The 27,101-nt window shown below is 42.0% G+C and overlaps 1 protein-coding gene across 1 annotated transcript; it reads left to right on the top strand.

The window, feature by feature from the left end:
* Positions 1 to 1,051: 1,051 nt before the first annotated feature.
* LOC140281566 (tetratricopeptide repeat protein 39B) lies at positions 1,052 to 25,603 on the top strand. Its single transcript, XM_072376000.1, has 19 exons — positions 1,052 to 1,315; positions 14,905 to 14,939; positions 15,394 to 15,498; positions 15,669 to 15,800; positions 16,215 to 16,285; positions 16,383 to 16,450; positions 18,382 to 18,446; positions 18,608 to 18,713; positions 18,997 to 19,062; positions 19,209 to 19,317; positions 19,397 to 19,464; positions 19,550 to 19,609; positions 20,412 to 20,573; positions 20,670 to 20,761; positions 21,100 to 21,220; positions 21,309 to 21,420; positions 21,651 to 21,768; positions 21,856 to 21,972; positions 22,378 to 25,603. The coding sequence occupies exons 1-19, from the start codon at positions 1,277 to 1,279 to the stop codon at positions 22,472 to 22,474; spliced, it is 1,743 nt and encodes a 580-aa protein (XP_072232101.1). The 5' UTR covers positions 1,052 to 1,276; the 3' UTR covers positions 22,475 to 25,603.
* The last annotated feature ends 1,498 nt before the right edge of the window (positions 25,604 to 27,101 follow it).

Here is a 27,101-nt window from a genome sequence, read left to right as displayed (position 1 = left end):
ACCACAAAAAGGAAAAAAATACATTATTTTGGGGATTTTCTGGGTTACAGGAGCTCAGACAGCTGCTGAGTCCCGTCTTTTAATCTTTAGCACGTCAGGAAAGTTGTTTCCGGCTTTGAAACAGACAAAAAACACCTTGATATGAATGTTTTCTTCAGAAAACCAGATAACATGTGACTCTAGTTGGAGTCCAAACTCCATACTGCTGTTTTTCATTGAGCTATTAGCTGTAGTTTCTGCTTTTATTTCCTCGTCCTTTGCTCTACAACACTGATTAAATTCAGTTTTATTTATTAAAAAGTGGGAGCAAAAGAAGAAGTTTCAGGCCTAAAAAACTGCCTTAAGGAAGGGAAACAGGGAGAAAAGGCTGAGCTGTGCCAAATGACACAAGAAGTGGACTGAAAATCAGTGGCAACAGGTCTTATGGAGGGATGAATCCTCCCCAGAGCCCGGACCTCAACATTATTGAAGCAGTGTGGGATCATCTGACAGAGAACGGAACAAAAGGCAGCCCACATCCAAAGAAGAGCTTTGGGATGTCCTTCAAGAAGCCTGGAGAACTATTCCTGAAGACTCCTTAAAGAAATGACAGAAAGCTGGTCTCAGAGGGTTCAGGCTGTGTTGGAGAATAAAGGAGCTCAGACCAGAGATTCACTTTAAAGCTGCTGAGAACTGAGAAAAAAACCTCAGATTCTGTATTTAAAGATGTTTTATCACATGTTTTTATTATAAAGTTGTTCTGGCATTAACGGACTGAGGCGTAGTTCAAGACTTCTTTTTATTCCGTTTCGATCAAAATATGATTATTTTTCTAAATCTAACTTTATTTTTGGGATGCAGCAATATCACCTTTTTATTCTAAAGCCTTTTCGCTAAAAGTATAGAATAAAAGGAGGCTGTAAAAGAGATTAAAGCTGAGCGGGTGAAGCTGCGGTGATGGGGGTGCAGGGCGGCTGCGTAAAGGCCGCCTCTGACACTGTGGTGGGCGGAGACAGGGAGATGTGGGCGGAGACAGGGGATGTGGGCGGTGTGTCTCTCAGTGTGTGAAACGTTGAAGGGTTTTCACTTCACGGAAGAGAGCAGAGCCAAAGCTCCGTGTCCGACCGACACAAGGACGAACCGGACCGAGCGGGCAGCTGGGCAGGGGACGCTGATCTGCAGCAGGACGCCGCTGGGACTGACAGGAATGGGACCGGGGCTCCCCTGAAGGCGGCAGAGCAGCAGCGGAGCCCGGCCGACCTGCGGACCTGAGGGAGGACGGCCGCACGGCACCGAGATGGCCCACGTAGGCAACGGAGCGGCCGCCGAGGAGGAGGTGGGACCGCCGCTCTCACGTTTCACTGAGCCTCCTCAAAGCTCCTGTTACTCCTCTTTTCCTACGCACCATTTCCACACTTCGCGTCCTCACTCTCATCTCTTCTTACCGTCTATAACTGGGCTGTTACATTCTGTTCTGCGGTTCCGGTCGTGTTCTTATCATGACCTCATATCATCATCTGTTTCCAGTTTCCTTTTTCTGGGAAACGTACTTCCAACAAACGAAAAAATATCTGATAATTTATTGTTTTAATTCATTTTAAGCTGCATGAAACATCAGGAATGCAGCTCCACTGAGCCAGTGTCATTTTCTGATGGGTCTCACATGATGTTCTACATTTCATAACAGCAGGCCTGCATTCATTCATTCATTCATTCATTTTTACACCCATTTCATCATGTTCAGGGTCACCCAGGTGGGTTTTATTTGAATAACACCATCATAAATGACCTCATCATCTTAAAACCAACAAATCCTCCAATCAAAACAACCAAATAGGTCATTTGTTTATAAATATGTCTCTTGGTGAGGTGGCGACTTCTAGTGGTCACGAACGTAACTGTATGTGACCGATAAGAAAAATACATCCGTGAGATTATCGGGTTTCTACAGTTTCAGGACCCTCATTTTTCACCATAACTACTTCAGAGGAGTACAAATGAGCAACTTTTACCCTAAAACGAACCATTTCGACACGTGAACAATGTGAAATGGGAAGTTTAAATAAAAGTGCTGAACTTGGCATCCTTTTTAGAAGCACTGAGATCAGATCATGTCGGAAATAAGGAGTTTCCTGACCCTAACCAAGCAGTTTTGATTGGTCACCCTAACTAAGTGATGTTATTTTCTAAAACCAACCAGAGAGAGACAAACTTTTGTCATAAAGTGTGCAAAATGGCGTCCATGAGGATCACATTGTAAAAAGAATGTATTTTAGCCCTCGGTTTTATCCTTTTTAAGCCTAATTAAGTCGTCTTCTTGCCTAAACCTAACCAGGAAGTGACAGAAATGTTTTGGTGAAGTGCTTTCGTCTTATTGACTGAACATTTGTTGGTTTCATAGTTTAAAATACGGTCTTAGCTGCTCCATCCAACCACCTTTTCCTCCTCCTTATGAGGATTTTGTGGCTCTTCGACTAAATACTTGAGAATGACGTGATATCTGATGTGAAAATGCTCATATGAGGCGCATTACCCCTCTATATAAATGACCTATATGACCATTTCAGATGAAGGACTTAATGATGGAAAAAGTCTTCCTAAGGTGGAAGGAAGGGGTGGTTGGCATGGTTACACACAGCATTTTCAAGCATGGGGCACAAGTTTGACCCTCAGAAACAACAGTTTTACGGTTTTAAGTAACATTCAGCCATTAGCAGAGCTTTATAAAACACTTTTACACTTCCTGGTTTGGTTTAGCCAATAATATTACTTCATTAGAGCTCAAATGATAGTTGGGGCTGAAGAACATTCTCTCTACAAGGCAAAAGTCATTTTAATGGATGACAATGACCCGTCTATAGAGCCAGTGTTTGGTTTGTCCCTTTTGGGCCACTGTAGTTGTATGGCAGAGCAGCACAGGCTGTCATCTTTAAAAGTTTAAATTTTGACTTTTGATATCAAATGTTCGACCTGAACTGAGTTAATTCACACAATGGGTTTATTCCGTCAGTACATTGAACAGCGTTTGGGTACCTGGAGGCACAGGAGGGACGAGTCCACTGCACCAGATTGCTAATGTTGGGTCATCCGGTGCATTATGGGGCGAGGAGGGTAGTTTATCCCAAGGGAGACCGTGCTGCCATGACAACCATCCCCTGACCAGCAACAGGTTTCTGTGTCTGTCGGGGAAGTGATGAGAGGCCCGGGTGACACTAGCCTCTTTCATACATTTATCTGCACAAAAACCCGCCTTCTTTATGCATTCAGCAGACGCTTTTATCCAAAGCGACTTACAGATAGGCAGATGGGGTAAGGGGGTCTTGCCTAAAGACCCCTACTGGAGATAATACCTTTCATGCAGGGGATTTGAACCCAGATCTCCCACATAAAAGGTGGCATTCATACCACTACACTATCCAGCCCCTATCCAGGTCCTTTAACCCCCCACTGTCGCCAACAGAGGCGGATCAGCCCCGCATCACTGTGTTGTGCTGCGATGTCGGCTTCCTGTGTGAAAGCACCAGGAGGTGGGATCATTTCCCACCTGTTACCACCTGCCTTACAGGCACAGATTGACTTCGACTCCTCCTTCTACCTCCGTACTTTCACTCAGGACATCAAAGGTGCGTCAGTCCCGGCCTCGAAAGGCAGATATGAAAGAACACATATATTTATGTTTATGAAATGCCATGAAGCTGTATATCTCTCTTCCAGGACCAGCGTATGGATGCACTCAGAAATGGGTTCGCAGTTATTTTCTTATTGATTCCTAACGGCATAACGTCAGCCCCTCATTCTCGATATTCATCATCGTCCTTCCCTCTTCTTTAATGTATCTCAGTAATTCTGAAATGCATTTATGGTGATGATGTGCACCTACTGAACAACATCTAAGTTGTTGGTTCTGCTGCATCATTTATTATCAGCTACAGATTGTCATCATCTGTGTCCTGTCTTTGTTTCCGTAGCAACTCAAGCTGCACTCTATTGTTCCCTGAAAAGAGTTTAGTCATCTTATCTCCCATCATGTTATGTAGGTGTGCACTGATACTGAGGGAATTACACAAACCCCGCTGAAGCATCACTTTGGTGTCATTTAATCTTTTACTCTATATTCTTATGGATGATAATCTCTCCTCTGTTTCTTCTGCTTTCATCCTCTGTTCAGCTGAGCTGAAACACAAGTTTAACCTTAATATGTCCGATTTCTCTCCTGTTTAAAGATAGATGTATCGTCATTATTCTTAGTTTAAACCTGGTCACAGAAAAGACACCCAGCAGATTAATATATGCAGTAAATGTACAGCTCCATAGTTTCCACTACAGCTTCTGAACAGGCCTGCAGAGCAGATGCTGGCAGCCAGAAAGAGATTCAAGGAGACAGAAAACGGCCTCTCAGTGCTGGGAGCAACCAAACAGAACCTCAAAACGAGGGCAGAGAGGCAAAGTAAAACACAAATCTAACATAAAGTTCAACAAACAACCACAAAAAACAACCGAAACTCTGAAAACAACTACAGAAAAAAACTGAAAACGGACAATAAAGCAGAAAAAAGATGAACAACAACTGGAAAAGCCTCAAAATGAGCACAAAGTGACCTCATGGAGACTCGTCCCAACACCAGATGAACTGCTTTAGACAGTGGAGGACATTATTCCTGCCAGCTTTCTGCAGCCTCCTCCATCTGACATGATTCTGTCTTTATTTCAGCCTCAGCTGCTGATGTGTTGCATATTTCCTCTTTGACACGTGGTGTAAACCCTCCAGCTCAGGTGAGCTGTTAGCAGCCAGCTGATTATTGTATTTATCCATCTGCAGAGTGTAATCAGCTTTAAGTGGGGTGATACTGTCGCTTCCTGTGTCTGCATGTGTGTCCGGGCTTATGTAAACCACAGATCTGATTTCAGCCACAGGCTCCTGCCCTCAGTACGAAGAGCATGAAGACGGCTCTCTGCTTCTCTGTGTTTACTCATATTCAAAGTAACCCAGATGGTGTCACACGTGTCCGAGTAAAGGGAGTCTGCCTGGGTTTATGGCTCATGATGCAAAGCGAGCTGGCAGCATTAATATTTAACCTTTATTCTCCAGACAATCCTGTTTCTCCTCCTGACCCGCCCTGTTTCAGAGGGGAGCGCCCGCCGGAGGAGATGTTTGTCAGAGGTGTTAAAGGAGGTTAAAGGTTCTGTCAGGGTTCTGGTTGTCAGGTTCAATGTATCTGTGTGATGGATTAGGGACACAGGTCTCCACAGTGTTGTCACATGAACTCTTAATCACCTCCCACTACCTGCCCTGAACCATCTTTTACTTCCCTGAATGAACGGATTACAGGACGGGCCTGTTGGGCAAACGTCTGTGGCATGTTGGGCCTCAGGGAGGTTTGAAGTGACTGTTTATGTTTCTTTTTGGAGAATTATTCCAGGAGTTGCAAAGTTAACCAAAGTACCCACAAATGGACATAAAGAAATGCTGAACAACCACTAAAAGACATTAAATAACCACAAAAAACCATAAAAATTAGTTCCAAAACGCCCCAAAAATGACTAAATAAGCATAGAGCCACAGATCGACTTCATTGATAAAGAGTTAATGCTCCAAAATGACACTTAAAGGCTTTTAAGGCACCCAGAACAATTACAAAATGTGCAAAAGAGGCAAAAAGACATTTCAGACTTAGAATTAACTGTAAATGAGAAAAACTTCAAAAGACACTTCAGACATAGAATTAACTAAAAGCTTCAGGAACCAAATATAATCCAAAGGGCCGAAAACGATCAGCACCCGCTCAGTTGGGTCCAGATACGGAACATGTGAGTGCAGCTGAAGTTACTGTTATGGTGATTCTGTCAGACGAGGCTGTGGTTATAAAATCAGGATTTTATTAGAGCAGAGCGACCGTCTGGAGATGCTTTAAGTGAGCCTTAATGGGCTGGTTTTCAGTCCCAGTTTCTAACTAAGGAAAGCTACTACAAAGAGACACAAAGAGACTCAAAGAGACACAAAGAGACTCAAAGAGACACAAAGAGACACAAAGAGACTCAAAGAGACACAAAGAGACACAAAGAGACTCAAAGAGACACAAATAGACACAAAGAGACTCAAAGAGACACAAAGAGACTCAAAGAGACACAAAGAGACTCAAAGAGACACAAAGAGACTCAAAGAGACACAAAGAGACACAAAGAGACACAAAGAGACACAAAGAGACACAAAGAGACACAAATAGACACAAAGAGACACAAAGAGACTCAAAGAGACTCAAAGAGACACAAAGAGACTCAAAGAGACTCAAAGAGACTCAAAGAGACACAAAGAGACACAAAGAGACACAAAGAGAAACCACAACATGGGCAGTCGCTGCTCCAGGTGGTTCCACGACACCCAAATGAACTTCTGTACTTCATGTACAAAATAACTTTTAGGTTTTTCAGGATGTTTTCTTGCAAAAGGACCTTTTGTTTTTGGCCTCTGCAGGGACTCCCATCATCTCGGAGGTGGACATAGAACAGGAATATGTGTGCTTTTTACTTAATGTGAGAAATCGTTCACACACCTGCCTGCGTTACTAAAGGATTCCACCAGGGGGCAGACGAGACGACACACGATGAGAGTCCTGATCTCTCACCATCTCTCGTTGGCACACCATAAAGATACGGGTAGCTGCGGACTTTCTCCATGAGCTTGTCTTCAAAACTTCCCGCCATTTTCAGGGCTATTGACCCTATGACCCTATATCCGGTCAAATTTGGTCCTACACTGCCGCTACTGGTCACCCACATATTGCGGCTTGTGAATTCAGTTTCTGAGGAAGTGCACAAACCAACGCAGGAGGTGGCGGTGCTGCCGCTTACGGATGTTTCATTGGATTTAACTGTCTCTGAAGGTGTTTTTAAGAGGCTTTATCAGATATTTGCTGGAGCTCTGAAGGTCGTTCGGGTCGATGAAGGGAATTGTTCTGGAGCTACAGAGACATGAAAAGTATAACCGGTGTCTGAGGAGGGTTTAGCAGGAATGTTCTCATCACAAATAACGCTTCCTTGGTATCTTCTTTACCTGTGCACGGCAGGCCAGTGTAGGAACTACGCTTAGCTCGATTTCTTTGTTCAGCAGACACTCAGGAAGCTGAAGTGGGCTGGATTTGAGTGGTAGAAGTCCTGCGTCATGCCTCAGCCGGTCGTCTTCCCACCCGAGCTCACAAACGCTCCTCTGTCAGCCCATTTTCAGTCTAACTCATCTAATTTCAGATAAACTCAGCTGACTTTGTTTAAGTTCAGAGGAATGTGAGACGAGCCTTGTTTCTAAGACACTCAGAGGAAGGTTCTTCCTGCTGCAGCCTGAGGTGAGTAACCCAAACAGACAGACAGGCACACAAACACAACTGACAGCATCCAGTCAGTCGGTCAGGTGTTTTTGCTGTGACTTTTGACCCTTTGTTAATACGGGAACTGAAGCTAATTCCACCACTCGGTGCAATGACCGAAAGGCACGACTGGAATGTCAACAATACCAGGAATTAATACAGCAAACAAAGAATATCTCCATTTTGATAGGCTTGTGCTGATTGTTCAGCAGCTCAGCTGAATGCATTAAAATGTGTTCCCTGTGTGGAGTATTTCACAATTTAGTTTATCTCTAAATCTAATTTAATTGCCACCAAATTGTCACTCACATGTAGAGATATTTGACAATACGGGAAGTCAGGGCTCACTTCATAAATCTCTAGTTTTAGATCTGGTTTCATGAAGAGGCTCGATGAAAATGGTTTAGAAGAAAAAGAAATAGCTTAATTTTTAGGGATTATATTGATTTTTGGTGCAGATATAAGAGTTTTCTAAGTTAAAAGTATGTCAACATTAACAGACAAAGAGTATAAAAGGATTGTGTTGTACCTTTAGGTTCTGTTGCATTTAAAAGCTGATGTACTGGGAGTTAAACTAAAAATATCTGCTTCTGTTGCAATATTTTTCCCCCAAGCAGCTAATAAGAGTAACTGAAGTCCAGCTACAGCACAGAAAACTTCAGGTGATGAATCCAGTTGGTGTTTTAGCAGAAAGAACAAGGAGACCCCTGTCTGCCCCTCCTCAGATGGACTTTCTGTTGCCTCTGCAGGTTAAAGGTCACGGTAAACCACTGGAATCAAGTTAAGGGCGTATGTGAGAGTTTTCTGGACTGGTCTGAAGCTACATTTGTGCTCAGACTGGATCCAGGGAGGCTTTTATAAGCTCTGAGGACCCTGGATGGGCATTGATGAGGGTTTGGTGAATGGTCCCAAAGATGCTAAATGTGTTAAGAATAGTCTGAGGTCACGAGGTCAATGAGAAGTTCCCGGGAATTCCTCTGAAGGTTCAAATGACCCCAGTGTTGGTTTAAAGCATCGTTGAAATGTCACTGAAGGACTCTATAAAGGGTTCTTCAGCAGGCTGCAGCTTTTCAGTGTCTTTGCTTTAAGGTTATTTCAGGGCTTGTAGGGATTCCTTTAAGGGTGTAAAAGTTGCCTCTGAATGCTTGGAAGTTGTTGCTTGGTCAATAAAAGGATCATTTGGGTCCTTTAGGCGATTCTGGTTGTGTGAGAGGTAGTAGAGGGACGGGTTTCTACAGATCCCTCTGGGAAAAGAACGGTTTTCTTCTTTTTCTTGTTTCATTTGCCCTCGAAGCACAGCCTCGAGGCGCCTGAGACTGTAATTAGGTTTAATTTAAAGTCCTCAACAGCTCTCAGGTTGTGTAGATCGGATCTTTGATGAGTCACTGAAAACTCTTCTTGGTTTTTAGGGGCATTATAGGGATGTTTGATCCTGCTTGGATCCTGCTTTACGAGGCTTTAAAAGAGTGTTTGACATGAGTCTAATAAAGGACTTTATGGGGTTAAAGGTTTTGCAGGTTATGTAAGCGATGTTAAGAGTTTTACAGAATTATTTCATGTCTTTAGGAGGTTTTAGTTCTGTTGTAGTTCGGTTTGGAGATTAAAGCAGGATTTGAAATGGGTTCTTTCCACTGGAGATTATTAAATCTTTGATTTGGAACGTTTCCAGTTACATTTGGTACAACATGATTACAAGAAAATACATTTTCATAGAGAACATTTCAGTCTGATTCAGTGCAGTCTGACTCGGTTCATAACATATTGTAGCTTTGGTTAATGACATTCAAATAGATATAATCAGTATTTTGACTCTTTATAGCTTTGTTTTACTTCATTATTTAGTTTGATATGCAAGTCCAGAGTCGTCGCTATTTGCCGCAGGATAAGGTTGTAAATCTTTTGTAATAAATCAAACAATAGACACTGTAAATAACCTTTGACCCCACAGAGATGCGTCTATGTAGTGGTTGTAAAAGTCTTTATTACCGTGTCTCTATCTTTTGTTGTAGTTGTGATAGCTGTTATGTTAGCATTGTTATGTTAGCATTGTTATGTTAGCATTGTTATGCTAGCATTGTTATGTTAGCATTGTTATGCTAGCATTATCTTAGCACTGTTATGTTAGCATTGTTAAGATAGCATTGTTATGCTATCATTGTTATGCTATCATTGTTATATTAGCATTGTTATGCTATCATTGTTATGCTAGCATTATTATGTTAGCATTGTTATGCTAGCATTATCTTAGCACTGTTATGTTAGCATTGTTAAGATAGCATTGTTATGCTATCATTGTTATGCTATCATTGTTATGCTAGCATTGTTAAGATAGCATTGTTATGCTAGCATTGTTATATTAGCATTGTTATATTAGCATTGTTATACTAGCATCCAGGAATTCACCATGACGTCCCTCCATTTGACTGTAAAACCACAGAACTTAATTTCATGCTGCAGTCTTTTGTCAAATGTTCTTTCCACCTAATGATAAACTCCAAATGATACCCAGATGTCAGGTTTGATGAACTGCGTCAGCATTAGTCGCCGGTCTGTTTACCTCATAAACAGTGACAGTGGGCCTGCGTACGTATCCATATCTGGCGACTTCTGCCGGGTTAACAATTATCTGCACCTGCTCTGATGCTGGTCCAGAAATGTTGGTTTGAATCTGAATCAAAACCTTAATCAACTGGATTTTTGGCATTTTATTTGATCCAGGACTGAACGCACCAATATAGATTTAACATTTAAACTGGACTCCAGTTCGTATTCGTTCATCTTTACACCCAAATACTCTGTGTTGTTATTTTCTGAGTGTTCCAGAGGTCCTTCGGGGTGTTTATTGGGTATCAAAGTATCCATGAAGGTTTGAGGAGTCATTAAGTTAAGGATCTTGAAGGTTCCTGTGGTCGTTTTCATGCTTTCTTTGGGGGGACATCAGGTTGGTCTTGTTGAATGTGGTCTTTGAGATCTGTGAGTATGTTTAAGAAGCTCTCTGGGAAACATTTGGTAGCTTTAGAGAGATGTAAGTTGGTTTTAAGGATCTTTTAAGATCTTGCTGCTCATGGCATGAAATGAATGGGTCTACTGTGACATCTGAGGGTCTTTGAATTAGAAAAAGGTTAAAAGTAATCAAGGATTTAAGGTGTCGGGAAGCCTGTGTGAAGGTTTTTAGGCCTCACATAATCCAAAAGATCAACTTTAGAGCCTTTAACAGCGACTGGGGAGGCACAGCAAGGTTCCTTAAAGTAACTTTACTCACTGTTTTACAGGCTTTTGGGGGCAGTTTGGGCCCCACTGGGAGTTTCGAAGCCCCCTTTGTGGGTGTATGTTTGCTTAGAAATGGGACTCGATGATTAATTGATTATAAAGGTGCTGATGTCACCGGAGAAGTTCTCTGACTTCTAACTCTCCTTGTCTGTAACTTTATACTCAGGTGTCGCCTTGTTCCACGTCACCCAGTTTTTCATCCAGTTTCACTCAGTTTCACTCAATTTCACCCAGTTTTTACCCAGTTTCACTCAATTTCACTCAATTTCACCCAGTTTTTACCCAGTTTCACTCAATTTCACTCAATTTCACCCAGTTTCACCCAGTTTCACCCAGTTTTTACCCAGTTTCACTCAATTTCACCCAGTTTCACCCAGTTTTTCACTCAGTTTCACACAGTTTTTACCCAGTTTCACTCAATTTCACTCAATTTCACCCAGTTTCACCCAGTTTCACCCAGTTTCACCCAGTTTTTACCCAGTTTCACTCAATTTCACCCAGTTTCACCCAGTTTTTCACTCAGTTTCACTCAGTTTCACTCAGTTTCACCCAGTTTCACCCAGTTTTTACCCAGTTTTGAGTTATCAGTTTGCTGATGAGTGACCGGGTCTCAGTTTTACTGTTTGTAGGCCCTGATTTGATGATTATTTTAACCTGGAAATGAAAATCCTGGCAGAAACGACACGATTCCCTCTAAAATCCTCATGATGACACGGACACATAAATGGTTTCAGGCAGCCTCGTCTCAGCCCTGCGGCTCTGGAAGTGAAGCCGTGTTGCCTCTCTTGTGAGCTGAAGCTCGTGTTGTGCTTGAACGTGCCGGACGGGCCGGTTGAGCAGCATCGGTCTGTAATAACACAGTCGCAGCAGGAGCTGCTGGTGTTTATCTGTGGAACGCTGCGAACAGACAGAAACACTGACGGAGTGTGACGGGGAGCATCTGCTTGGATGGGAGGTGGGCCAACGACGGCGTCTGTTCGGGTTCACATGGTTATTATTAACGAGCCTGAGAATATTCTGCTGACTGTGAACATCCTGATCATTTTAGGGTGTAAAACACCAACTTCCTGACTTTAATTAGAGGAATAAACACTTTTCTTAACAACTCGTTTTTCACCACGAGGACAGTTTTTAATTATTATGTTATGTCTCTTTGCATTTATTTTGTGGGTTTTTGTTGTGGTTTTTACTCATTTGAAGCACTTTTAGTTATTTTCTTTTGGTTTTTATTCATTTTGTGTCTTTTGTGGTGAATCTAAGCGTGTCTTTGTTGTGTTCACATACTATTTTTTAGTAACTTTGGGTTGTTTTGAGAAGATTTTGTGTCTTTCTCTCGTAATTTTCTAGCTTTTTGTGATCATTTTGTCTTTCTCTCGTAATTTTCTGGCTCTTTGTGGTCATTTTGTGTTTCCTGTGGAAATATTTCTGTGTTTTGGCTTCGGTTTTGTGGATATTTGTGGTGATTTTACTACTTCTTGGAATAATCTTGGATCTGAACTTATTCCCTGCATATTTCCAGTCACATTGTGTTTTTGTAGCTGTTATTTCTTCATAAAGTTATCTTTTTTGGAAACATTCAGCCATTCTTAGTCACCTTACTGTTGATCTGTGTCTCCGTGTTGCAGCTGTGTGCCTTTTTTAGGTGTTTTATGTTATTTTGCTGTTTTATTTGTCAGATTCATAGTAGTTTGTGCCTCATAGACTCAGTTCTGGGTAAAGACAACCTCAGCTGCAGTTATTGTAGCTGAATACGTCCACACAGATGGAAACATTGTGTACGCACTGCACAGATCAATATCCCATTTTTAGATATAAGATCAATGATTCCTTCAGCTCCGAGTCTTTGTGGGACACAGAGCTGAGGCTCGGTAGCTGCAGCCTGCAGCCAGAGTTACTCTGTGGAGCTCAGCTGCAGCTGGATGCTGTTATGTAAGGAGCCACTGGGCTGCTATTATTAGCCTGTTACTGAGGCTCCAAACACAGTCTGTGAGAGTTTAACTCGTGCTCTGAGGACACCGATCTGTGTACAAAGTCGTGCTGTGGGCAGTCGGCTCCTTTAGGGGGGCATTGTTTCAATGAAGGTTGAGCTGAAGGTCGGAGAAGGATTTGGTAAAGCTGCCAGAAAATGGAAAAGATTCAGTTTAACGTCCTCTGATGTGGTTTTTTCTTTCAGATTTTAATCAGAAACATGAAGTGGAACACTGTTCCCACCTGGTTTTAGGGCTCAATACCACTGATCAGTCAATGCTGATGGTTTAAAGCCCTCATGTTGGAGAAAAAGCAGATCTTAAAGAACCAATCAGCAGCTGCCGCTGTGAAATACGTCTTTACTCGGTTTGTTTGAGTACTGCATTGATATTTCTTTTACTCACATTACAGTGTTAGTTTGATCCAGCTCAGCTCGACCAGAAGGTTTAACATGAAATCTGGCTCAAAAAAAGCCGCCTGGGACACAGTGATTTCAGTGTTTTACCCAGAAAAAGGTTCAAATTGGACCAAAACCTCCAAAATAAAGATGAGAAATCAGCGACAAAAGGAAAAAGTTAATAATAACCATGACAACAAAGTTGGGAATAACATTTAAAATCCAGAAATACTTTGAAAAGGCACAAAAATCTCTGCCGAAGCTGAGAAATTTAGAATAAAACTAAAAATCTGCAGGACTCTCAAAGACAAAAAAGACGCGATATTATGTGATGAAAAATGCTCTGTAAACCTGGGAATATCTGAGAAAAGTCCAGAATACAGAACAGATATGAGAAAATAAATGTGAAGGATCACAAAAAATCAGGAAAATGTTGCTAAAAGTTGCTAAAATGGGCAAATTTCTTTTAAATGTGATGTATAATTCTGGAATAATCAGTGAAGTGTAATCAGCCTTATTGGTCTTAAATGCTTTGGAATAAATCCTGCAACTGCCCCAGAACTGAAGTGTAGGAATAAATCTGGAAAACAGCCGGTTAAAGTCAGGAATCACTGTGGAACATATAGTGGGTGATCTTTAAAAAGGAAAAATACTCAAAGAGGCTGAAATGAGTCTTAGAATTAAGGAGGAATCCTGGAATATGTTTGGAATCCCGCCTTCATGCTGATGTAAAAACAAAGTGTGGAATAACAAAAATCAGCTTTCAGCCCTTCAGGAACAGAAAAGGCCATGGTTCATCTCCCGCCTGGAGTACTGCAATGCTCTCCTAACTGGTCTCCTAACCGGTCTCCTAACTGCTCTCCTAACTGGTCTCCTAACTGGTCTCCTAACTGGTCTCCTAACCGGTCTCCTAAATGGTCTCCTAACTGGTTTCCTAACTGGTTTCCTAACTGGTCTCCTAACTGGTTTCCTAACTGCTCTCCTAACTGGTCTCCTAACTGGTTTCCTAACTGGTTTCCTAACTGGTCTCCTAACTGGTTTCCTAACTGGTCTCCTAACTAGTTTCCTAACTGGTCTCCTAACTGGTTTCCTAACTGGTTTCCTAACTGGTCTCCTAACTGGTCTCCTAACTGGTCTCCTAACTGGTCTCCAGCCTGTGAAACCTCTGCAGATGGTCCAGAACGCGGCGGTGCGTCTGGTCTTGGATCAGCCTAAAAGAACACGTCCCCCCTCTGTTCATTGAGCTCCTCTGGCTGCCCTTAGCCGCCCGCATCAGATCCAAGTCCCTGATGTTAGCTACAAAGAGCTTAATGGAACGGCTCCATCTGCTTGGATGCTCTTGCAAAGGCTTATGTCCCAACTGGGTCCCTCCGTTGGTCCCAGGATTGTCGTCTAGCAGCTCCTACACCACGCCTAAGACAATCCAAACTCTGTTCATGTGTCGTCCCACGATGGTGGAATGACCTACCGAGCGCTACCAGAACAGGGGCGTCCCTGTCTATCTTCAAGAAGCTCCTGAAAACCCAGCTCTTCAGAGAGCATCTCCTATCCCAGCACTTACCTTGTACTTCCCTCCCCCCTCTATCTCTGCACTTTATCTTTCTGCTCTTCCTTCTATGCCTGCACCCTATCTCTACTCTGTCCCCTCTGACAGAGTCGGACTCCTGGGTTCCTTCTATGGAGCTTATTGTTAGCTTTTTATACAGCTGTTATATCTTAATTTGTAAGTCGCTTTGGATAAAAGCGTCTGATAAATACAGAAACAGAAACATTAAAAAAACATTCAAAATGTTGAAAAATAGGGAAAAAAGTTAAAGTTTTGGGATCCTAATTCAGGGAAACATTAAAGAAGATAATCTGACTGTTGAATCTTGAGCTGTTGACGGTTGGTGATGCTTCCTGTGACCTCATCACGCCGTTTCTGTGTTTCAGGACTGCTTCGAAGACGCCTTTGATCGGATACCTTCGTGAGTACAAGCAGACCGTCTTCACTTCCTGTTGTTTTTTTTATAAGTCTCACTTTTAGTCGCTTCCTGTGCTGACGGTGTGTAGGTGCGTGCGTGTGTGCGTGTGTGCGTGCGTGCGTGTGTACGTGCGCACCTGATGCGCTCTTAAACCTGGTTAAACCTGTATTTTCCGAGTTTTAAGGTGAAGTTTAGAGTCATAGATTGTTTATGACCGGCCCTCACAGGGATGGTAAAACACACTGTGCAGAGCAGATCTCACGGGCGTGCACACACAGACGTGCACACACAGACGTGCACACACACAGACGCACACACACAGACGCGCACAGACAGACGTGCACACACAGATGCACAGAGCGAGGATCTGTGTGAACATCAGTTCCTGCCAGTCTGTTTCAGGTTGAGTCACTTCCTGTTTCCTGATTGGTTGCCTTACCTTTGTGTGTGCGTGCAGCGCCTGTCACATGGACCTGCAGACCGCCATCCAGGAGACCCACTGCGCTCTGAACCTGGTCCTCAACAACAAGTTTTCTCAAGCACTGGACCTCCTGAAACCATGGTAACCACTAAAGAAAACTCAGTGAATCTGATTTTACCTGATTTTATAGGCTGTGAGGGACCATGTGACGCTCTTATTCTGTCCTGAGTCATGTGACTCCCACCAGAGTAAGTTGCTTCACCACACTGGTGCGGTTATGCTGCTCATGCACAGCTCTGTGCCGTCTGCAGGTGGAGGGACAGCATGTACCACGCTCTGGGTTACAGCAGCATCCTGGTGATGCAGGCAGCCATGACCTTCGAGCACAGAGATATCCAGACTGCCATGGCAACCATCAAGGAGGCGTTGCAGACCTGTCAGAGGTAAGACGGTTTGGATGGGAGATGAAATGCACTCACTTTGACTTTATTTCATGGTGGAAACACAGGTTCCTGTCCGTCTGTCACAGAGGAAATTCATTCTTGGTGCCTGAAATGGGCCCAAAAAGACTTTCCTCAAAGTTTTTTTGTCCTTATAAACAAACAAAGATGGAGGGCAGGACTGGAATTAGGCCAGTTACACCCACCTGAAGCTTCGGCCCCTCTGAATCAGTTCAAATGGACATTAGACTGCTTATTAAAACAAATACAGATAAGAAACAATAAAAGATATTCAGTAATCGGCCATTTTTAAAGGTCAACAGGCTATTTCACTTCTGTTAGCTCCACTTTAGCATCATTTCACCCTGATTACACAAGAGCAGGGAAGACTTTTAATCCTCTGAACGGTTTCTGCAGGTTCAGGAAGAGGAACTCGGTGGTCGGTTCTTTGTCCAGTCTGATCAGCAAACAGTCCAACCTGCAGGAAGGTAGGTGTTCTGCCCGCGTGGCGCTCTGTTGGCGGGACGTTCAGCCGTGTAGAAGAAGAAAATAGACGAGTCACCGTGCTGCTTGGTGTGTTTGCAGAGGAGATGCACGCAGAGATCTGCTATGCTGAGTGTCTCCTGCAGAAAGCTACGCTGACATTCGTTCAGGTCAGAGTTGCTGCCTTTGTTTTTCATCTCTGTTCTAACCTCAGTTCTCATCGTGTAAATCTGACAGCGTAGTTTTAATAAGAATATTAGTCTCTGTGAGGTAGCAAAGACACATTGTGACACGGATAATGGTGGACTTTCTCCACGAGCTTCTCTTTGAAACTTTGACCTGACCTATGACCCGAGCTCTGGTCAAACTTGGCCCTTTCACTCACCTACATGTTGCAGCATGCAAATTAATTAAGAAATATGCTGAGCGAGCGCACAAACAAACGTAGGATACACAAGTCAGCCGAGACTGTGTTTAAAAGCAGCTTTATTCCTGGCCTTATAGTCACTTAGGTCACTATATTCACACTAAAGTCACTTTCAAAAATACATTTGCTTTGAAATATGAATATTTGCATGAAATGAGAAAATATTGTATAAATCAACCTTAAAATTGAACTAACACACACCTGCATGTTTACGCTCAACTGGATTCAAATGGTCCAAAGTTGAGTGTTTATTAATCCAGCTGAACTGACAGAAACGCATCAGAAACTGGGACTGAAAGGCCGCCCGAGTGGTCACTGAAAGCGCTTCCAAACGGTCGCTCTGCTCTAATAAAATCCTGCTTTTCTAACTGCAGTGACTTAAAGACAACGTCTGCAGTGAATTCAGCTGAACTCACATGGACTGTGATCTGCTGCAGAGGAGGTTAGACGCAGCAGAGTGTCTTGAACGCATCATCTGACGCCATCAAGCGGCGCCAGTGATGCTAATAAGAATCGTCCCGATGGAGTCCGGCTGTGCTGAAGTTCCCAGTCATAGTTTTCAGTTTTAGATCAAAGACAATATATTAGCTGAATATATACATTAATTTCAAAAGTTTGGGATTACTTAGAAATGTCCTTATTTTTCAAAGAAAAGCACTGGTTTTTTTTTCAAAGAAAATAACATTAAATTAATCAGAAATACACTGAAATACATTTTTAATGTAGTAAATGACGATTCAAGGTGGAAACGTCTGGTTTTTAATGAAACATCTACAGAGGTGCATCGAGGCCCATTTCCCTCCAGTCTTCTAAGGGCACATTGTTCGCTAATCGTCTGCATTTCTACAGATTAGCTCCACAAATTAATAGCTACATGCCAAAGGTCTGCAATGCTGTAAATGCTGCAAATGGAGCATTCTTTGACAAAAGCAAAGATTGAAGAACAAAATGAATATTTCACATAAAAATCAGTATTTTTTTCATCTTGCCTATATTTTCTATTAATTTTTAAACTCATTTGATAAATAAAAGTGTGAGTTTTCATGGAAAACACAGAATTGTCTGGGTGACCCTGAACTTACCCTGAATCTCACATTCTGTATCAGAAGCACAGTTTGTTGTCCAACTGCACAATCCTTTGTCATTCGGCTCTTGATTTTACCGGGTTAAGCGCAGTCTGAACTTTGCATACCTTCCTGTGATCCCATTAAAGCAACACCAAAGAAGTGTGTGAACCTTAAAACTGTATCCTTCTGACGACACTGACTTTCGTTTTGCACATTCTCAGGTCTGAAAATGCCCCGAAGCACTTTCAGGCTGAGATGCCGCAGTTTACGACTTTGGTTTGTGGTTTCTTGACATTTTTGTGGCTTCTTCTTCTACATTCATGTGTGTGGCTGTGCATGTGCAGGGCTCATACAGAGGTTTGTATTAATGACTGTAGGGGGCGCCAAAGAGCACACGTTTACAGTGTTGCTTTAAGCCTTTATCAGCTGATAAGGTTCAACACCTGAAATGATCATTTGGATCGTCCTAAAACTGTAATTTAACAGGAAAGAATTGTTTGAATCATTTTGCTTGTGACGTAGTGCAGCAGAGCAGCAGACCACAGGACTTTTTGTTTGAGTAAAATGTGATGTAATGACGCTCTGCCTCTTCATGTCACCGTACCAGGATGAGAACATGATCAGTTTTATCAAAGGAGGCATCAAGATCCGAACCAGCTACCAAATCTACAAGTAAGTGATTTAACACACCAGCGAAAGTAAAAGCTGTAAAAGGAGTTATAAACAAAAGCCAACAGGTGGAAACATGTGTTGTTGAAACTAAATCAGGATCGTTATATTGCATTATATTGTAAAATGTTCCCATGGTGACAGATTTCCCTCTCGTCCAATAGGGATTGTCAGAATGTGATGAATGTCACTCAGGACCTGGCCGAACAGTCTGATTCGTTCAGACAGTTTGAGGGCGGAGTCAAGCTGGGCATTGGATCTTTTAACCTGGTGGGTTTTCAAAGAAGTGATGAAACACCTGGAAGCCTTCGGCTCAACTTCACTAACTCAGAAATGATCTTTGGGGTTGGGTCAGTTGGTGATGGTGAGAGCGTTGTGTAGCAACCACAGTTTTTCTGTGTTTGATTCGCCATAATTAGCGGAATATCATCGGCATATCGGCGAACATGCATTCAGACTTTATCGCACAGTTAGAGAATAATAAACGACGGCTGGTTGAAAGTGTGGTTATGCTTTCAGTATTTCACTATAAAGGGATTTTGGTGTCTTTCAGATGTTGTCTCTCCTGCCTCAGAGGATTTTGAGGTTGCTGGAGTTCATTGGATTCTCAGGAAACAGGGTCAGAACTTCTTCTATCTCGAAGCTGACAGCCAGGCTTTAAATTAAAACCTCAGCTGTAAACTTTAACTTTAACTGATAACTTTACACCACAAAGACTTGAAACACAGCTGTGAAAGTCTGGTTTTGACCCGTTTCTATCTGCAGAGGTTCGGCTTGTCTCAGCTGAGAGAAGGAGCTTCCAGCCACAGTTTGCGTTCGATCCTCAGCGCTCTGACTCTCCTCTTCTACCACACTTACGTTTCATTGATACTGGGTAAGAAACTCAGCTTTAATAGGCTCGCTTCAGCCTCACCTCACCTGTTAAACCCTGTTTGGATGTTTTCTTTGATAAGGAACTGGGGAGGGAAACCTGGTGGAGGCTGAAGCTCTGCTGGAGCCATACCAACAAAAATACCCCAAAGTAAGTCAACCAGATAACCAGTAAACCTTCATTTTCTTATGCCAAAATGATTAAAAACATACACATGTATCATTTTTCTTTTCAGGGCTCCATCATTCTCTTCTACTCGGCTCGAATCGCCACCCTGCGAGGAAACTTTGAGAAGGTTTGCATGTTTGGCTTTGTTCTGAACCACAAGCTCAAAGTGGCCTTGAAATAAGGACGATATCAAATAAATCATAAAACATCCTTTCTTCTGTTTACAAACTTTAAACTTTTAAAAACATCGTCTTTAATTAGAAATGCTTCATTTTCCCAACAATTATTCTTGATCAAAATGTCCCAATTTATCTAAAATTCTTTCAAAAATATTCTAAATTCTGAAATTTATCTTTACTTACTAACATTTATATTTTTATTTATCAGCATTTTTTTATTATTTTTATTTATATTTTATTGTATACGCCATCCTTCAGTCATTTTCCACAAATATTTTCAAGTTTTCCTCACTTTTCAGTCTCTGGACTTTAAAATATCACATAATCCTGCTTCATTACGTACGTTCTTTATTATTAGTATTATTATTATTATATATTATATATTATGTGTTATTATTATTATTAAAACCTTTGTTAATTTAGACCCCATAATGTGATTTAAAGGCCACATACATGCTCAGCTTTTAACTCCAAATCACAACAAATGTCACCTCGGGGCACTTCAGAGAAGCAGTCCAATTCAAGCCAGTTCAGTTAATTAACATTCAAATGAGTCCAGTTTATAAAGAACCAATTAAAAAAAGCAGCCGAGCTGAGGAAACCAGCAGCTAAAACTTCTCTCTGATCCTATCCCCCGTCCTGAGCTGCACTCTGTGGGAAGAAAAAACTCCTTTTAACAGGAAGAAACCTCCATCAGAACCAGAACCAGGTCCTCCTCTGCCCTTCACAAGCCTGTTTGTGTGATTTCAGGCTCGGGCCAGGTATGAGGAGTGTATCAGCAGCCAGCAGGAGTGGAAGCAGATCCACCACCTGTGTTTCTGGGAGCTGATGTGGACTCACTCGTACCAGCAGGAGTGGCAGCAGGCGTATCACTACGCTGACCTGCTGTGCAAGGAGAGCCGCTGGTCCAAGGTGAGGTGGCTTCGTATCCCTTTACTCAGCCTTTAACCGCTGTGTGGTAAACAGTCCTAGCATTTCATTTTGTCTCGTTAACCTGACGCTCTCCAGGCTATCTACGTGTACCAGAAGGCGGCCATCCTAAGCATGATGTCGGAGGAGGAGGCGAAGAAGACAGGGGAGGACATCGTGGAGCTCTTCAGGTAAATGAGACATTAGGCCACCATGAAAACTCGGAAAGATGAGGAAGTCAGTAGCAGTTGTTTTAATACTAGTTTTGTACACTTTAAGAACCACATTACCCAGAAGGCCCCATTCTTAGAGGGGTTATAGTGTATTTGTGTCTATTGAAGAGATTTGACACATTTGTGATGATGTGGCAGTGAAGAAAAAATAGTAATGAGACAAAGACGATGGAAGTGGACATTTTTTTAACTTATTTTGATAAAACTTCGTCATCCACAGCGTTTTTTGACAGTTAAAACTCAGTTTTGGCCTTGAGTGTTTGTCAGACGTATCGAATGTCTGCATGTGTTTGCAGGCAGGTGGAGGGGCTGAAACAGCGTCTGGCGGGAAAGTCGATCCCAACGGAAAAGTTTGCAGTCAGGAAGTCCAGACGCTACAAAGCTGCTAAGCCCGTCCCCCTGGTCACTCCTGCACTGGTACCAACCCGTTTCTGTTACTAACGGCTCATTTAACGGCTCAGTGTGATGGAGGCGGGCATTAAGTGACTGTTTTCCGCGTCTGCAGGAGATGATGTATGTTTGGAACGGCTTCACCATCGTCGGGAAAAGATCTGACTATACGGAGTCTCTGCTGGTTACCATAGAGAAGGCTGAGGAGCAGCTTCGCAGCGACCCCCGTGAGCACTGCATCACACCTCAGTGCTACTGCCAACACTGTCCTGCTGGTTCTGTCATTAGAGTTACTCAGGAGTCCCACAGGGCTCTGAACGGGTTATTAAATGTTAGCATGGGTTAGCATGCTAACATTTGTTAGAATGTCCTTTTGACAGTGTTAGCATGTCCTTTGGATGCTAACCCAGGAGGTTGGAGTTGTGACTCGCTTATCTCGCTGTCCATCCTCCCTCAGATCCGTCAGAGTTTCATCCAGATGACGGCTGTCTGGTCCAGATGTTGAAGGGTCTCTGCTTGAAACACCTGGGCAGGTTGCTGCAGGCCGAGCTGTGCTTCACCCAGGTTTTATCCAGGTAACACACACGCAGAACAGAGGCACCCAGACAGGTTGAAGCACCGTTGGTGTGCGGGATGGCATCATATCTCCTGTCTGTTCACAGTGAGAGTCGCATCAGATACGATCACTACCTGATTCCCTTCACTCTCTACGAGCTCGGTCTGCTGTACAAGCAACAGGGAGACATCATCAAGGCCACCACGTACATCGAAAATGCCAAGTGAGTTCTTCTTCTGCAGCTTTACGTGTTCCTGAGCCTCAGAAGACACCAAGCAACCCAGTCTGCTACACACCTAGTCGTCTGCTTTTAAATAACACATTTATACTCTAACATATCCTCCTGTTCTTATCTACATGTCCTCATACGCCTTTATTTACTGTCGTTACCATCCGTACGGTTCTGTGTGCCTTCCTGTGCTGACACACTTCTTAAAAGACGAACTTATCTCTCACTGTGTTTGCCTGCTGCTGTATATCCTGATAAAACCTGCTCTGTTACACCTGTCCACCTCGTAGGTGTCAGGAATGACAACAATGCTTAAAGGCATGAGCTGCCTGAGGTGCGGCAGTCAGGCAGGGTTTCACAACTGCTTTGGTATTCAGCGAGTCTTGTTTTCTCTGTCAGGACGAACTACAAGGACTACTCCATGGAGTCCAGGCTGCACTTCAGGATCCACGCGGCTCTCAACAGCCTGAAAGGATCACCTGTCGGCACCCCCTAATCCTGGAAAACAACTCCCACTGAGGCGGTTTGCTCAGCTGGAGTGGAAGAAGGATCCTTTATTTATTCTTTCAGCAGCTTGGAGAGATTAGATCACATTAACCTGCACTTCTTCTCAAATAGACTCGGGCTTCCTTTGAACGTGTGTCAGTTAAAAACTGAGATTTAACGGGTAGATGCAGAGCAAGGGTTCAATCAGTGCTATTCATCAGGTTGATCTGGAGGCTTCTCCATGATCATAACCGCTTTTATAGTCCTTAAAGGAGAGATTAACTCTGAAGGGTTCACTTTTTTTTTAAAAATTAGATAGAAAAGCACAAATCACTCGTTAGACCAAAATATCGAACCAAGAGGAAACAAAACAAGGATAAATTTGTGATTGGATCTCCTTTTCTTTCATTCATTTGCATTTCTTTGTCTTAAAAAGCCCAGAAATGTTGTTGAAAATGGAGATAAATTTAAACAAATCATGGAACAAAAGCAGATTATAATTTAAGAAATAATGTAGATATTTAAAGAACGTGATGAAAAGTTTCAGGCTGTGTGATGTGGAAACTGACAAAGCTCTCGTTAGAACATTTAAGTCAACAGCAGGGATCTACTGTATATACACGCTTTATATTTTCTTTGCCTTTTCATTTCTTACTCATGCATCAGGCCACAGAAACAGGTCTGTGCACGTGCAATCGCAGCCTTCTCACCAACCGTGGCTTAAACAAACGACTCTCACACACACACAGTGTAATAAACCCATTCCAAGCGGCAATACGCACATTTGGAGGAGATTACGCTCTTAAATGGCTACAATCGCACACTTTTAGCAGCAGAAGGAAAAAATTTAGGCCGCTAATGAGTCGCTCTTCAGTCGTTGTCGATGTTCAGAAGCCTGGAGATTTGTTGCTTAATATTTCTCAAACGCAGAGCAGCTTTGCGGCAGTAATTGTCCCCGGGTTGGTCACATGGGGATGGGAGGAGTTTAAGGGTCATGGAGGCGAAAGCCCAGCAGAGTTCTTATGGGTTTGTGCTGGTTAAGCAACTCTAAGTCCAGATATGGCAGTTAAGACAGTCTGCTGTTGGCTAATGGTGCAAATCTGTGTCAAAGTTTTCCCTCAAAGCAGTTTTACAGATTTATTTTATGTTTACATGAGACACGGAAAGAAACAACTAATTACTGTGTCAGACCGACCAAAACTGGACCTTTGAAATGCATGTGAACATGTTAGTCTGGCTGAAAAGACCAACACGGTTCAGTTCCTGCTTGTAGAAGCTCAACTGGATTCAGACGGACCCGGGAGCTCTGCACACGCTCAGAACTTCCATCTTTTTGCATCTTTTCATCTAAAAATCAGCCCATTAAGACTACATGTCACCTCATGGTCACTTAAATCATTAACTCCAGTAAAATCCAGATTTTATAACCACAGTTTGTCAGATTTGGTGTTGTTGGCTGATTCTACTGCCCAGAAGAAACCAAAAAGAAACGAATGCTGCTCATAGTTTAATGAGATTTAGTGTGAATTTGGCTCAGAATAGCAGGCAGCATTAGCAGCAATCTCTTGTTTGTTCATGCTTCTGCGACTGTTTTAAACAGAAGCCTGAGTTGACCAAAGGAATGTGGTCTTTATCTACACTAAGAGGTGATTTCTTCACACCAAAGCAGCTCTGCCTCTGAGAAATATTTACATAACTAAAACTAACTTCACCCTGGAAGCAGGGAAGGCTTCACTTTTATCCTGACACATGTTCTTTTTTGTTATTTAGCTTTAAAAATCGAAGGATAACGCAGAAAGATGGCTATTTTTGTTTATTTTGTTCAATGTTTATTATCTTTAAATATACCAATAGTTATTGAGATCAAAAGCGTATATAAAGAGCGACTTTATGAACTATTATAAGAAGAAGCACAATCTATCATCTCCAAACAGCTCTATGGAAACAGTCGCCAACAAATTATTGGATGGAAACATCCCACGTGATGCGGGTTGAACCATTTAGATGGCGTCAGTATTAAAAGTATTGATGTTAGATAAAAATGGGTTTACCAAGAATATGCAGCGGTTTCACAGCAGGGATGGATTTATGGAAACATTTTAATCCAAAATTTTGTCTTTAAACAACAACAAAACAGCAGCAGAAGTAACTTAACTACATCTTTGCTTCCATTTTAAACGTCGGGGCGAAGGACACACTTACTGAGTCCTACTTGAATCAATGCGGCCGTTAGCCTTCCCCCTATAATGAATGTATCAACCTAAAGACCAAATTATGTGTGTGTCTCGCTTTGTTTTTCTGTGTATTTTGTGCCTGTAAATGTTTGGATGTAGTTTTTTCTCCAGGTCTTTGTGTGATCTGACATTTTGCTTTTGAACAACTTTGGGCACCAAGTGCAGTAATGGTAACTTTAATGATAATTGGACTTAAAGACCAGAGTCCTGAAGAGTTGTGGCAATGAAAACTGTGCACCATGTTCTTGATTAGTTTTAGCTGACTTCCCCAAAAAGCTTCAATAGTCGGTAAAGATTAAACGCAAACAGCTGATACTCCCAGCTCATACTACAGTGTATAAGCATGTTGCTGATCATGCTAATGGTGCTTTCCATTTGAACTCGAACAAAAATCAACTGGAATGCCTGCAGACGTCAGATTTCCAACTCAGAAACTGTTGCTATGGTGTTAAACGCACAATGCAACATTACTCGCCTGTTTAGCTAACAATAGCTAGCTTGGTCAGTTAGCTAACCTTACAACTTGCAAATAGAAAACTGTCAACTGGAGTGTAGTCTCACCCTTAGCTCCAGGTTCTGACTTCCAAGGCAAACAAATGGGCCTCACCTTCAGGTACCAAACTCTAAATTACCGGTTTTCTTTGCCACAACTGTTGGCTTTGGTCTCTTCATTTCATTTAGTCGATCATGTGAGTGCCTCTGTGTGTCTGTGTTTAATCTGTCATACATTTTTCTATAGAATTGCATGTTATTAAGTATGTATAATCATTTTTTTGCCTCATATGAGGCGTTACTGTACGGTGTGTGCTTCACTACAGGAGGAGGAGTGACCCTAAATAAAAGGCTTTATGGACGGGTGGTGATCATGTGGTGCAATAAAACAAAAACAAAGGAATATTGTTAAATTTCAGTGTTTTTGAGTTGTTATTTTAACCTGTTATGTGTCTGTTCGTGTCTTCAGTTTTTCAGGTTTATAATACGACAGAATAGTCTTTCATTATGTTCTTGAACCAGTGATTCAGGCTTTCTCTGAAGCACGATGCTTTTCATTACAATTTCACTGATTTTTGTCTTTTTTTTAATTGTTTATTGCGTCTTTGACTTTACAAAAAAAAAAAAACTTTCATCTTTGCTAAGCATCTTTTGTCAAACATCTCATCATTTTTTTTAGACTTTGAGGACAAATCAGGGATTTTTTTATCATTATTTATATCTTAAAATGAGTAGTTTTTTATAGTTTATGTATTATATTATAATCAATGTCCTTAAATAGGAAAATACCATCTAAAAAATACTGATATATTTGTCTGTCAGCGATGAGATAATCGAAAGTCGTTAAAATCTACAGTTGACTACAGGCAGAGCTGAGAGACGAGCATCAGTCATCACTGAAATCTACTCATGAAAAGAGACTCACAGCAGCGGTGAAACCATTAATATCGTCTTCCTTGGCTAACATTTTTAGCTAGCAGCAGCAGCAAAGTACTCACCTTTCATCAGAGATGGTAGTTCACTTCCCACCTGGCAGAGAAAGGTACATTTCATCAAACTTTGGCTCATTCATCTGAATTTGGACGCTATGTGTGAACCGTTGTGGATTTAACTTATTTTTAAGTTACAGAAACTTCTGAACCTGTTGATCAAAAGCACATATTGAATATTTACACATTATCTCAAATTACTGTCTGTAAAATGGATAAAAAACAAGCCAAAACTCTTGTTATTTGCCTTTAAACAGTCAAGAAAGCAAAACTTTCTCTGATATATTTCTGGATAAAAACCCACTTGGTTTTTATTCATCTGCAGGAAAAGATCTTTAGATAGAAATTAAACATCAGTCCAAAACATTTGCAACATGGAGCCAATAGTGAGATGATGAATCCTGCCTTTTGGGAAAGATTTCTTTGTCTTTGTCCATGTTTGAAAAGATAAAAGTGCTCCATGAATGGTTCATTTGTGGCAATAACAGATCCTTTATATTCCACCTTAACCTCTAACTGAATAATGAACTCATTCACTCAGGAATGTGAACCTTAATCCTCTGATTTACACAGCGAAGAAACATTTGATAAAATTCTGTGTTTGCCTTCATTTCCAAACTGATCATCAAATAGAGGCACATTTATGGAATGTGTGGAAAAGCAAATTCTACTAAAATGTCGAATGAAAAGTTGAATATTTTCTTATTTTTCTGTAATGGCCTCCGTTCTGTTTTGATTTAATGATCTGATCCACAACACGGAGTCAAAGTCCAGCGCTAAATACATCCATTTAAGCTGAAAGAACTTGTTTTCATGGTATTTCATCTGATTCTGGATCTGATTTTGGTTTTACATCCCGACTTTGTTGCTGAAACTTTGTCACGAGTCATTTTGAGTGATTTTAGCAGCTCTCACAATAAAG

The sequence above is a fragment of the Leuresthes tenuis genome, unplaced genomic scaffold (assembly GCF_036924035.1).
Source record: "Leuresthes tenuis unplaced genomic scaffold, fLeuTen1.0.hap1 SCAF_22, whole genome shotgun sequence".
In the NCBI taxonomy this organism is placed as follows: Eukaryota; Metazoa; Chordata; class Actinopteri; order Atheriniformes; family Atherinopsidae; genus Leuresthes; species Leuresthes tenuis.
This window is presented reverse-complemented; position numbering and strand designations above follow the sequence as displayed.